The 13051-nt window shown below is 49.1% G+C and overlaps 1 protein-coding gene across 5 annotated transcripts in view; it reads left to right on the top strand.

Annotated features, from left to right (window-relative positions):
* Positions 1-10935, top strand: part of Smurf1 (SMAD specific E3 ubiquitin protein ligase 1) — an 86239-nt gene extending 75304 nt beyond the window's left edge. For 2 of the 5 annotated variants that reach the window (XM_013521237.1, XM_013521239.1), the window contains 6 exons: positions 926-1104; positions 2310-2447; positions 3292-3412; positions 4387-4588; positions 6152-6236; positions 7797-10935. In XM_013521237.1, coding sequence (XP_013376691.1) covers positions 926-1104; positions 2310-2447; positions 3292-3412; positions 4387-4588; positions 6152-6236; positions 7797-7896 — 825 coding nt within the window. In that variant the 3' untranslated portion in view covers positions 7897-10935. Of the gene's footprint in view, positions 1-925; positions 1105-2309; positions 2448-3291; positions 3413-4386; positions 4589-6151; positions 6237-7348; positions 7462-7796 lie in introns of all 5 variants that reach the window. The other 3 variants (XM_013521236.1, XM_013521235.1, XM_013521238.1) reach the window with 3 other exon arrangements.
* The last annotated feature ends 2116 nt before the right edge of the window (positions 10936-13051 follow it).

The raw sequence follows: 13051 nt of genomic DNA, 5'->3' as shown, positions 1-13051 counted from the left end.
TTCACTCTGAGAAGTGGGTTACAAAGTCCAGCCTCCTGGGCAAGGTGGGCACATTTCCATCAGCCTGTGTGGCCACACAAGCTGACACTCTCAGCATGCACAGTGCTTGAGACACAGTGCGTGGCTGAGCCATGGGTCCTGCGGGGCCATGTCCTTCAGCAGCTCAGTCACAAGGCCACCAAGGTGAAGTCAGGGAGCATTCAAGTGTGGAAGGGCCTTCAGTTAGCTTAGAAGTGAAGTTTTGACAAATTTTCTGAGCTGATTGTAACTCAGACCTGAAAGTACAAATGTGAGGTTTCCTGGTTAAAAATGGGAACAGTCTAGCCCTGGTTTTAGACCGTTTCTTTTACCCTTTTCTCAGTTTTTCTTCGTGTGGTGCTGGGATAGAACCCAGAATGTCTCGGATGCTAGGCAGATAGTCTGCCACAGAGCCACACTCCCAGCGTCCTTGTACTTTTTCACTTGGCTCATTCATACTTACTTTCCTCTGTGCCCCAATAGCACAGTGGGTGCGTAGCAGAGGAATAAGGAGGATGGCTTGTGGCTTTCCTTTTGAGCAGAATGGGAAGGAAAGGCAGCGTTTGTGCACAGGGCTCTGCTTGGCTGATTCTCAGCTGTCACCATGTTGAAATTGTCAGTTTCTAAAAAAGAGTCTCTGCATTTTCATTTTGCCGTTGGACCCCTGTAAATTATGTGGCAATTCTGAGGAAAAAGTGTTAGGCCTGAACGTATAAGACATCCTGCTAATCCACATGAAAGACATGCTCTAAATTTCAGCTCCCTAAGCAGCCTTATTCCATCAGGCCATTAATGTGACCTGCAAGCAACCCGGCAGTGCTGGCAGCTCACAGGACAACCTCGTAGGAAGCGGAGCACTGCGTAAGCTGCTCATTTCCTAATTCATGTTCTCTGCTGCCCCCTACAGGACCATCTGTCTTACTTCCACTTTGTGGGTCGGATCATGGGTCTGGCTGTGTTCCATGGACACTATATAAATGGGGGCTTCACGGTTCCCTTCTACAAGCAGCTTCTTGGGAAGCCCATCCAACTGTCTGACCTTGAGTCAGTGGACCCTGAACTGCATAAGAGCCTGGTGTGGATTCTGTAAGTATCAGCTCACGTTCAGCTACCTGAAGACTCACACCAGGCCTTGGCTTGGAGCGTGGCTGAGTCTGTGTGTGTGTGCCTGCATATGTGTGTATTTTGGAAGGAAATCAGGACAGTATTATGTTACAAGAAATCACAGATTTAGCGAAATTATTAAACTGACTTACATTTCTCATGACATTTGGCCAGTTTCTCCTCATGGGCTAGTTTCTTTCATTGTTTCCTTGAGTTGTGATGGTCTGATTACAAATGTCAGTGGCTAGTCCCAGCTTGGGGCGTGTGTGGTGGGGGAAGAAAGACACCCCACAGTGTCTCCCATTAATCTGTAGAGGGGCCAAGAAAGTATCAAAACAAAGTGAGCATTTAGTCCCTTTAGCATAGACACTGTCGTGAGAGCGGCAAGACAGACACTGCTGTGGAGCTGACAGTGCCTCTTTGGGTTTTGTTTTTCTGCTTTTTTTTTTTTTTTTTTTTTTTTTGGTTTTTCTCCGGTACCAGGAACCGAACTCACGACCTTGCGCCTGCCAGGCAGGCGCTTTTGCCGCTGAGCTAAATCCCCAGCCCCTTCTTCCTGGGCTTTACATGCTCCACTTGGAAGTTTCCAAGCCAGGAGCCAGAGTTGCCTGCTACTGGGAATCTTCCCCTCTCTGTCTTAAGAAACAGAGCAGATCAAACAGCCAGAGTTGGCTCCTGGGCGCTTTTGTATGTTTTTTTTTGTTTTTTTTTTTTGTTGTTGTTGTTGTTTTTTCCGGTACCGGGGATCGAACTCATGACCTCACACTTGCCAGGCAGGTGCTTATGCCACTGAGCTATATCCCCAGCCCCTTGTATGGGAATGGCTATGTTTGAAAAGGCTGCCTTGAAAGAGGGGAGCACCATGTTGCCAGTGTGGCCTCCTCAGGGTGCAGTGCCTTTGACCCAGCCCCGTCCTCTCACCCTTCTCACCCATGCTCAGGGCACAAAGCAGTTAGGGTTTGTGTCTCATACAATTGGAGAGCGGTGGAGCAACGTGCTACCTTCCCATACACGAGAAAGCCCAGAGTCGAGGATGCAGGAACTACAGCTGTGCTTTCAGGCCCATTCAACACCAGCACTGCAGGCCCTGCCCGACTCCTGTGTACAGAGCTCTCGCCTCTGTTCCTTTCTGCTGGACTGGTGGTGACACAGGTGTAATGCGAACGTGTCTCTGTCTTCTTTGGCAGAGAGAATGACATCACACCTGTGCTGGATCACACATTCTGTGTTGAGCACAACGCTTTTGGAAGGATTCTTCAGCATGAGCTAAAACCCAATGGCAGAAACGTACCCGTCACTGAGGAGAATAAGAAGGAATATGTTCGGTAAAGTCCAGGGCACGCCTTGGGGTGGCCTGGGTGCAGCTGGGTTCGTGTTCGGATTGGCGTAGCTTCCTGCGTGAGGCTACCTGTCTCTAAAGGCGCTTGTGACTGGAATCATGCCAACAGAGGCAACTTGTAATTAAGAGTCGGGCGTGGCATATGCCCGGGGTGCAGCTCTGACAGAGCCCAGGCCAGGAAGCACTGCACGTGGCCACCTGATTCTGGGGCAGGGGGCGAGCCCAGCGAGAGCAGCGGGCACAAAGGCTTCCTGCTGCCAGTCCGCAGGAGTCCTCTCCGGGGTCATGGGTCCACTTCTTGCTTGAGGCAAACCAGCACAGGTAGCCAACCAGTCACTGGCATTGGAGGTTCAGAAATGTGGGCATGTGTGCGCTCAGACTGAGGCGCAGTTCTCTCACTGCCCTTTATTTTACTTCCAAGTGGGTTTTTAAATTACAGCACTTGATCTAGCAGGCCAAGTTAAATCCTACTGCTGGTTTAATAAAGATCCAGAGTATATAGGGGAACACGCTGGGGTTTTTGCTTTGGTTTTGTTTGGCTTTTCGGTGCTAGAGATTGAACCTAGGGCCTGCACACTGAGCTACCTCCCCAACCCAATCTTTAGAGACAGGCTTTTGCTAAGTTGCTCAGACTGGGCTGGAACTTTCGATCCCCCTGCCTCATTTTAATTCAGTATTAAGATGGGTGCTTCAGCTAGTGGGAGTTGTGTCTTTCTGTCTTAGTGGGGAGGGAGCTGACTGCACTGTTGAACCCAAGCCCGCTGCCGGAGGCAAATAGTTTCTCTGTGATGCATTTGGTATTGTTTCCAACATACGGCCTTTTCTTTCAGGTTGTATGTAAACTGGAGGTTTATGAGAGGAATTGAAGCCCAGTTCCTAGCACTTCAGAAGGGGTTTAATGAACTCATCCCTCAGCATTTACTGAAGCCCTTTGACCAGAAGGAGTTAGAGGTAGGTGCTCGGCACTAGGCCACCAGCGCTACAGGAAGCTCAGCTGTGTCACACAAGGACAGAGTCTGGGCACAGGGGGAGCTGAGGGTGTCTGTGCTGTTTTGTCACCAGTGAGGTGTCCCCTTGGCAGCAGGAAATCACTTCAAGGATTTGTGCCTTAATGTTCATGTATATTCCAGTCCTGCTTGCTTATTTTGGCTACCAGTAGACTGAGAACCAAGTGTTACCGTCTCCTCTGATCACATTTCCTGGGCTTGGGCACCCGGTTGTCAGTCTGGTGCCCAAAGGCCCATCCACACCTTCCAATTGTCTTATAGATGCCTCGAGCTCAGAGCACTTGGGTGGGAGGACCCCCACCCTGAGTACGGGGAATTGAACCCAGGGCCTTTGCACTGAGCTGCATCTCCAGCCCTGCTACGTTATAGAGACAAGGTCTTGTTAAGTAGCCCAGCCTAGGCTTGAACTTTTGATCTTTTTGCCTCAACTTCCCAGAGTCCTGGGATTACTAGAGTGTGCCAGCACACTCCATTAAGCTTTTTAAACAAGTAGGGAAACATGTCCTGTGTACCCAGGCTCTGCATAACTTGCTGAGGTCTCATCCCATCACATTGTGCCCTCCTTGTTTGTCCTGAAGGGAGGCCTGGCTGTGGCCTTAGTTACTCTCAACTCTGTTCAGTTTTGCCTGTTGGTCTTTGGATATTGACCCCTCAGCACTGCACAGCAGAAGCAGGGCTTTGGTTCCCCGCTGGTGCCATGCAGTAGCTGTGCACTGTAGTCCTCGGAGCTGAACATCACCCAAGAAAGATCGAACATAGGTTTGGACTCCTCTCTGTGCAGCTTCTTCCCGTCTAAGCATCGGTCAGGCAGCTTTGGACAAAGCCTATTCCTGGCTTTGGGCACCAAGTCTTTTAATTCCTGTGCATCACACAGTGGCTTCTGCCTTTTGGCAATAACCCCCTGCTGTGCCTTCTCAGTTGATAATAGGTGGCCTGGACAAGATCGATCTGAATGACTGGAAATCCAACACACGTCTGAAGCACTGTGTGGCAGACAGCAACATCGTCAGGTGGTTCTGGCAGGCGGTAGAAACTTTCGATGAAGAGAGGAGAGCCAGGCTTCTGCAGTTTGTGACCGGCTCCACACGAGTCCCTCTCCAAGGATTCAAGGCTCTACAAGGTGACTGACGTGGTAGCAGGGCTAGTCCCCAAGGCGTGCTACACTGCGTGTGCTCTGACTAGGCTGTGGTAGGGAGAGCCCGAGTCTTTGGTGGTGGTTGAGATGTGCACTAGAAAACAGTGCCGCCAGTACTGTCTTATAACGGAGGCCCAGCACGGTGGAGCTGCAGGCCAGGCAGGTGGCAGTCCCCACTGAGCACAGTGTCCCCACGGTGGAGCCGCTCCAGGGCACATGGGTCCCATGTCCCCACCGCTTCCAAAAAGCGTGGATGGTTGCACTGGCAGGGGCCACTGAGCTGTCTGGTAAGGCCCTGGTGTTCTCTGTCTGCAGAGAACCCGGGACACCACTCCAGGGAGAAGATGAAGGGAGCCACCTGCAGATTTGGTGGCTATATTCGGAATATTCACTAGGAATATTCAGTAGGACTTTTGAGAACTGCCCAAGGGAAGGGGCCATGGTGGTTTCTGCCTGTAGAGTTCTACAAGGCCCAGTGCCAGCGTAGAGGCACCTGGGTCTCTGCCTGCTCGCCCAACATGGTGGTCACATTGCCTCCTTCAACTAATACCTACAGAGTGAGCTGAGCGGGCGCTCTATTCCCACTGAGGTCCTAGGATTGATTTTTCCCTCCAAGGAAATAGTGAGGTGGTAAGCAAGGGCAGAATTCTGATGATACTGTGACCCCAGGCTTTGCTTTCCTGTTTCATTGATGAGCCACACAGCAGGCCTACTTGCACAGTTCCCTGTTGCTATAGGGATCTTACATATCCTCTTTAATCGGATGGAATTGGGATCCACGTCCCCACTGTAGGTACAAGAGAGGGCAGCCCAGACATGGCTCGGGTGTGATCTGGGTCCATGATAGGGTCCTTGGTCCGGACAGAGTGCCTGATGCTATGGTGGAGAATGTGAGCACTGCTCGCTGCAGGGATCCAGCGTCGAGAGTCCAGCACAGCCAGCCCGCTCAGGAGATGGACCCAGGAGAGGGTAGAGCTGCCCAGGCTCCCACTGTGGCTGAGGGGACCATATCCTCCTCCCCGGGGCCATGGGGACCTCTTCCCTCATGAAGGTGGTGAGCTATTGCTATCATCACTACGGCCTCCGTACTGCTGCTCCAGGCACTGCTGGTCATTGCCCCTCTGGAAGGAGCCAGCGCACGCACAGGAGCGAATGGCACCAAAATGGAAGCCAGTGGCCTCTACAGTCATGTCCAGAAGAACATCAGTTGCAGGCGGGTGTCCTGGTTTGTGGCAGCAGCTGTGGCCGGTACTGGCCAGCATGGTGCCACTTGAGGTTGAGAAAGACCTGAGCAAGGAAGGACCCGGGGTTTGTTGGTGAGCGCTCTGTTTGAAGGGTGGCTACAGAGATTTCACCTTCAGTACCCCCACAGCTGCTCAGTCTGGGGCATGTGGGGACCTTCTCAGAAGCCTGTTCTGCCCGAGTCCTCTGAAATGTCGCATTTCTACACTGGGTGCCACTGCAGCCATGCAGCCGTCTAGCAGGGCACTGTGCCTGGCGTGGGGGCTCTGCCTCTGAGGCGCATTGACTAGAATGTTGTCTTGCAAGGTTCTACAGGCGCGGCAGGGCCCCGGCTCTTCACCATCCACCTGATAGATGCAAACACAGACAACCTGCCCAAGGCCCACACCTGGTAAGAGTGCTGGCGGGTGATACTGGGTCCTGGGAGGGGCCGGAGCACTGGTCTGCTTTGTTGTTTCAGCTGCTTTCTTCTTTGTAGGACCATGTTTCATTTATGCAGGGCTCAGATAATGCCAGCAAGAGCATTTGTGTCAATGGGGCATTTATGTGAGGGTTGTTGGAAGACTGTTAGAAAATTGATCTATTGTGACGCATATAACTGATCGGTGTTGATGTTCTGGTGACACTTGTGGTCACCACTGCACAAGCCCATGTCTTCCTCCTTGCTGGGCCTCTGGGAATCTCTGTGCATGTGTACACCTACCAAAAGGCAAAACTGTAAATTTGAATTTGGATTTATTGGTCTTTACTTTAACATTTCCAGGGCTCCATTTTCCTTCTTGAAACTGCCTATGAGATAGCCCTTTTTGAAAAATGTTTTTTTCCTAAATTTTAGCTCAAAAATGAATATGAGCAGTGGTTTAAAGGTCTCCTCCAGGTGTATACTTTGTCTCAGGACCACTGGCTTCTCCTTCAGGAGACAGGTTCCGAATGTCGCTGGGAAGCTGACCCAGGGGCGCGGATGCAAGTGCTGCTGTAACGCCCTCCAGTGATGGGCTTCGGAGCCCGTCCCTGCGTATTCTAACTAGGTGTCACATCCGGGAAACAGGCTAATGTGGCTATTCCTAGGACCCTTGGGCGACAGGAAAGCCCTGCCCCAGTGCGGTAGTGTCGTCTTTTTACAGGAACCTGCCATGTTGACACATGCTGATGCCTTCCTCAGAAGGCTTCTGTCCTTTAATAGTTCAGTACTTAACATAAGAGATGAGAAAAATACCCTCTGACATTGAAGTAGCAGTAAAAAAGGGCGCCACTCCACCAAACCCCATGACTTCATGATAATGCTATCCCTAAGTGTTGAGCCCCAGTAATTCACAGGCCACCGTGTCCTGTGGGTCACGGTTCTGTGTTAGGATAGTAGCTTTCTAAACAATGTCTTTTACTTACATAAATATTGAAAGTGAATTTCCCATGGAAGTATTGAGTCAGAGGTTTAACATTCATTTCATCTTTCAGGGATTTGGCACTTTATTGAAAGGTTTGAGATATAATGTGTTTTTGCAGGGAACTTTCCAGACATTTGGGGCTCAGATCAAATCCCAAAGGAACAGACAAGTCAGCAAGGACTTGGCTGATGGCCAGTCTAGATTCCAGGGGTCAGCAAAGGGGTGTTCCTGGTAAGGAAAAATAATTCTTCCCAAAGACAAAAAAAAAAAAAATTATGAGCTTTGTCCTCATAGAAACAGTCTTAAGCAGTAATTTATGGTTTAGTTTTGAAGGTCTTGAGATGTATTTTGCTATGGGTTGACTGAAAAAGCTTTACCTTAGAAGCAGTAAAACGCCAAGAGGTGGGAAACTCACTATCTGCCCCACCCCCACCCCGTCCCCGCAGCGGGCGATGAGATTTCATGCGCCCATACTCGCTGCTAGCTTGTCTCCTGCCTGGCCGTGACCTGGCAGGCAGCCCAAGAGCTTGTCCCCAGCACTGACTGATTCCTTTGTCCTTTTCCAGCTTTAACCGGATCGACATCCCACCTTATGAATCCTATGAGAAGCTCTACGAGAAGCTGCTGACCGCAGTGGAGGAAACTTGTGGCTTTGCCGTGGAGTGAAGAGCAGCTCAAGACAGCAGAATCTCACTCATGACCACCAGACCAAAAGCATATAGCTTCTGTGTGCCTCCTGCAAAGCTGGCCGAGGCCCGGAACTCCAGAAAACCCGAGGGAAAAGGCTTTTCTCCCTCCTTCCTTGGCAGAAGGAGGGGGCAGGGGACTTTAGTAGGTGGCTCCCACCCATCTATCCCTCTTTATAATAGTTCTCCCACCTCCTCCATCACCCATCCAATAAAACACAGCCAGTTTCCGCCCTTGGCCTCAGTCACACGTGGTGGAAAGGCTCACGGCCCTGTGCTCTTTATAGGAGCTTGTACCACAGTTAGGGGTGAGCTGGGCCCGCCGAGGGTTTGCACGATCATTATACCAGCTGTCCCCTCTCAGTGCGCCTTTTCAAGTTCAGCAGCTGCTGGATTTTACTAGAGCTGAGATTCCAAATCTTATATCCTAGCAGCCTGTTCTGGGTGGCGGATTAATGTCTAACTGAAAAATGACTACATAGTGTATGCTTATTGGAATTGTGCCACAGCAGGAAGCCTGAGTCCAAATGTGTTTCCCCTTTGCGAGGTAAAGGAATTGGATCAGCTTTTTTTGGAGGCCTAGGGTATTTCTTTTCAGGATATCCTGGCTGAAAAAAAACTCATTTTGCACAGAGAAAAACTATCTTTCCTTTGCTGCATCCTCCGTCCAATTTGAAGTTCTTTGTGGTGATAAATAATACCACATAACAGAGCTAAGCAAAGAACAGACCAAAACCAGCCGCAGATCTAACCAGTCGGTCCAGTGCTGATTCCTGTGCCCTCTTGTACAGGGAGGAGCACCGACTGTGTCTCTAGACATGTTAACAAACTTCGTTGTGGCGATTGCTAAGAGCTAAACTAACCAATTTTGTTACTAGCCGAATGAGTGTGGGACAGTGGCCCTGCTGACCAGTTCCACCTGAGTTAATGCTGTACACGAACAGGGTATGAATGTAAACCAGTGACACAGGGTGGGGACGACTCCACGTGGACCCAGTTGGCCCCTTTGCCTGGTAGCAGTGGTGACATTAACAGTTCAGTTCACTTACCCAGGTGTCTTCATAGGCTGGGCAAGGCCAAAGCCAGCCAACTCTGCATTTCTAACACCATTTCCAGTTCGCACAAAAGTTTTCACAGTGTTTTGTTCCGACAGAGTGGCTTGGTTTGGGACATTTAAGCTTCCGTGGAAGATAGTAGCACCAGCAAACTTTTTGGTATGGTGTTGCTGCTGCTTTAGTTTGGGGTGGGGGTGAGTACAGGGTAATTCATTAGAAGACAAGACATTTCACTGCTGTTGAAGTTTGAGTTCAGTGTTGGGCTCCTGGTGTGGTCTGAGCGGGATCAGGAAGGGCCTTGTGATGACTTTCATCTGTTCTTTTTGTTACTTTTACTCAGACCGATGGGCGTGGAGGATTACTTAGCCCTCTGCATCTGGCTGCAGTTCTCGTGCTTGCCGTGGAAGCAGTCTGTTGGGTGGTGTGGGGTGCGCTGACCTTAGACTCCGGACCAGGTTTGTCCAGCTCAGCAGCCGCTAGTCCCAGGATCTGTAGAATCCAAGTGGCACTCTGGACTGCTGTGCTGGGACAGAAGGGATCATGTGGGACTCGCTACAGGAGGAGAATTGAATCCACTCAAACGTCCAGGCCAACATGCGGCCTTAGTCTCTATCAATTTCTTGCCTTGCCCCAGTAGGGCTTTTCTGTGTCTCGTTCACCTTGATGCTTTGGAGGGCATTCTAGAAACCCACTCCCCCAGGATTCCATCCAGTCTTCCCTTGCAGTCTCCCCTAAAGTTTGAGGAACTGAGAAGTACAGGCCCCCAGGGAGACTTGCTGTGACCAGACTCCAGCCATGGGAGGCGGATGAGACAGCTGCAGAGGAAACAGCCTAATTCTTCAGGTCAGAAGTGCTGCCAGATTTCCTGGTGGCGCCCTCCCAGACTTGTAGAGGTGAGGAGGGAAGCCAGGGTCTTGCAGTTCAAGACTTTGAAGTAGGAGTGGTGCCTAGGACACCTTGAATGCCACCCGTTGTGCTGGGAGGAAAGCGGGGATGGGCCTTCACGGCTGGCTGTACACACTGGCCTACACCTCACGTTGGGTGTTCGTTCCTTTGGCTAAGATAAAAGTGGTGGCTTGGGCCCACCGTGGGCTGTGTGGCAGACCTACCCAGAGTTCTGTCCTGTCTGCTCTTTCCACTCGGCCTCTGTTGGGCTGCTATACTTCTAGAACTTGAACCGCTGACCATGGTCTGGGGCTCCTGGACTCCCCAGGGGACGCTGCATGGCAAGTCCACGGGAAAAGCTCCTGGTTGTCCCATGTGCGATCTTGTTGGTCCCCCCATCCCTGCCCTTGGCCTCTCCTCACCCAAATCCTTCAAGGGCCCAACTTTCCAGGCCCGCCTTCCCAGCGGCCAACAGCCGACACTCAGGGATGTAGCAAACCACCACTCTGCAGCGTTAGGGTAGGAAAAGGAGGTGGCCACGTGGACGGCTCGGGGTGACAGCAGAGAGCACTCGCGATCTCTGAAAGGAGAATCTGCCACTAGATTGGATTTTTGACCCCTAAGCTGGCTCAGCCACGTGGTCCAAATGCAGGTTCGGTGGGCCTCAGCTCGGAGATGTCAGGAATGGTCTTCTGCAGAGAACACACCCTGCCCCACCTGCAGCCAGGTGTGTGCCGCACAGCAGCCTTCCTGAAACATAGTATGGATTTTTAAAGTTTGTTTATTTTTGTTTCTCAACCACTTTATAATGTATTTTTAATTTATTTTGTAATGTCTTGTTTTTAAGTATTGCTGCTATCCTTGTTATTCTTCCCACTGTTTTTATTGCTGATTTATTTTGTGAAAGTTGTACACTAATGTTCCATTTTATGTCAAAATCAAAAGTATTTAAATACTAGTTCTATTTAATGTGGTTATGGAACCAGCTGGAAACACAAAACCGATTGTACAGCAGGCTGGACCGGGGAGGTCAGGTTCATTTTGTTACATATGCAATAAACTCACGACTTTACATTTTATGATGCCTGTTATTGTGGTGTGGAAATGAGATCCCGGTTTCCTCCCAAGTTTCACAAGCAGGAAAGTCAGTGGTCAGAAATACTGGGAAGGGCCTTCCAAGGAGAAAGGTCGAAAGTAAGGACAGAACTGTACGAAAACAACGAATGGAAATGTGGCTGGTTAAAAGTGCTTTATCAAGCAAACCTCGTGGGATTGGGAAAGCTTAGAACCTCTTCATATCTCCTCTGCACAACCGCTCATAGGGGCTTGGCCTTTTTCACATTTTTGTGGCAAAATAGGCATAAAATTTGGTGGCACTAAAATACATCAAAGGAATCTCGCCCTGGACTTGAGACCGAGATACCAGGTCTTCCCTGGGTCTCCAGCCTGCCTGGCAAAGTGTGGATGTGGAAGTGCCCACAGCTTTGCTGCTAACACCGAGACCAGTGTCGATTCTGTTTTCCAGGAGGCTGCTAATATTCTTTAGTTTGTTCTGCCTTTTAGATGCTTTGAGTAGGCTGTTACGAGCACAGGGATATAGATTATCTGTTGGGACCCTTGCTGTCAGTTCTTTTGCATATATACCTCAGTGGAACTGCTGGGTCGCCTGTGTACTGCTTGAGGGACCGTCATGTACTCTGCAGTAGCTGTACCACTGTACTCACCAGCGATCCCCAAGGTTACAGTGTGTCCACATCCTCACTGCCTTTTTTTTGAGACAGGGTCTCACTGTGTAGTTCAGGCTGGCCTTGAACTCACTTTGTTGCCCTTCCTGCCTCAGCCTCCCAAGTGCTGGGATTACAGGCGTGTGCCACCATGCCCAGCATTTTTTTAAAAGCCATCCCAGGTGGTGTCAGGTGGAATCTCATTTGTAGTTTTAATTTGCATGTCCCTGGTGATACGTTTTCAAGTGTTTGTATCTTCTTTGGGGAGATAGATGTCTCTTCAAGTTCCCCTCCCTTTTTCCTTTGCCCATTTTTGAATTTGGTGGTTTTGTTGTAGTTCCCTGTTTGCTGTATGACTTGCAGATATTCCCTTGCCACATGGGTTATCTTCTCACTCCATATTGTCCTTGGATGTACAAAAGTTCTTAATTTTGGTGAACCATTGTATTTTTTTTTTCTTTTATTTGCCTGTGATTTTGGGGTCAGCTAAGAAATCACTGCCAAATTCAATGTGAACATATTCTTCGATGTTTTAAGAACTTTATAATTAGCTCTTAAGTTGAGATCCTTGTCATTTTGAGTTGGTTTTTGTTGATGGTGTGAGGTAAGGGTTCAGTTTTATTGTTACTTATGTAGATACCTAGTTTTCCCTGTGCCTTATGTAGAAGGATCATGATGATTTCCCCATTGAATGATCATGGTACCTTTGTTGAAAATCAGTTAACCAAATATGCAAAGATTTATTTCCTTGTTTCTTTGTGTTATGGTATGGTCTGTATGTCTGTCCCTGCCAATACTTTTCTGTTTTAATTGTTGTGCTTTGTAGTATTTTTAGAAGCCAGGTAACATGACTCCTGAAACTCTTTTGAAGGCTGCCTTGGCTTTTGGGGGCCTACCGAAATTCCTTATGAAAACTGGGTTTTCCATTTCTGTGGAAAAGGCTGCTGGAATTTTAATAGGGATGGCATTACCTCTGCAGATCATGTTGGGCAGTACTGACATCTCTCATGGCAAAATCTTCCAGTCCAAGAACATGGCATGTCTCTCCTTAGGTTTTCTTTCATTTCTTTCCTCATTTTGTTTTTTTGTAGCATATAAGTGGCAAGTCTTTTACCTCCTTGATTGGACTTATCTTTAGATATTTCTTCTAGATGCTATTATAAATATAATGGCTTTCTTGAGTTCCTGTTTGGATCATTCACTGCTGCCGTACAGAAATGTTAAGTACATCTGTGTGCTGATCTTGTACCCTGGAAGGTCTAGATTTGTTCGGTGGCTTTCTAGTGGACTGTTTGGGATACCCTATTTATAAGATTATATCATCAGTGAATTGAGATAGTTTCACATATTCTCATTTGGCTGCCTTTTATTTCTTATTCAGTAGCTCTGGCTTCTCAGTGCAATGTTAAGTAGCAGTGATAAAATGCAGCTTTGTGTTGTTCTTCATTTTGGGGGAATGCTTGTAGTCATA

Source organism: Chinchilla lanigera, unplaced genomic scaffold, assembly GCF_000276665.1.
Source record: "Chinchilla lanigera isolate Chin_1 unplaced genomic scaffold, ChiLan1.0 scaffold00059, whole genome shotgun sequence".
NCBI lineage: Eukaryota > Metazoa > Chordata > Mammalia > Rodentia > Chinchillidae > Chinchilla > Chinchilla lanigera.
Note: the sequence above shows the minus strand (reverse complement) of the source record. Positions and strands in the feature narration are given on the sequence as shown.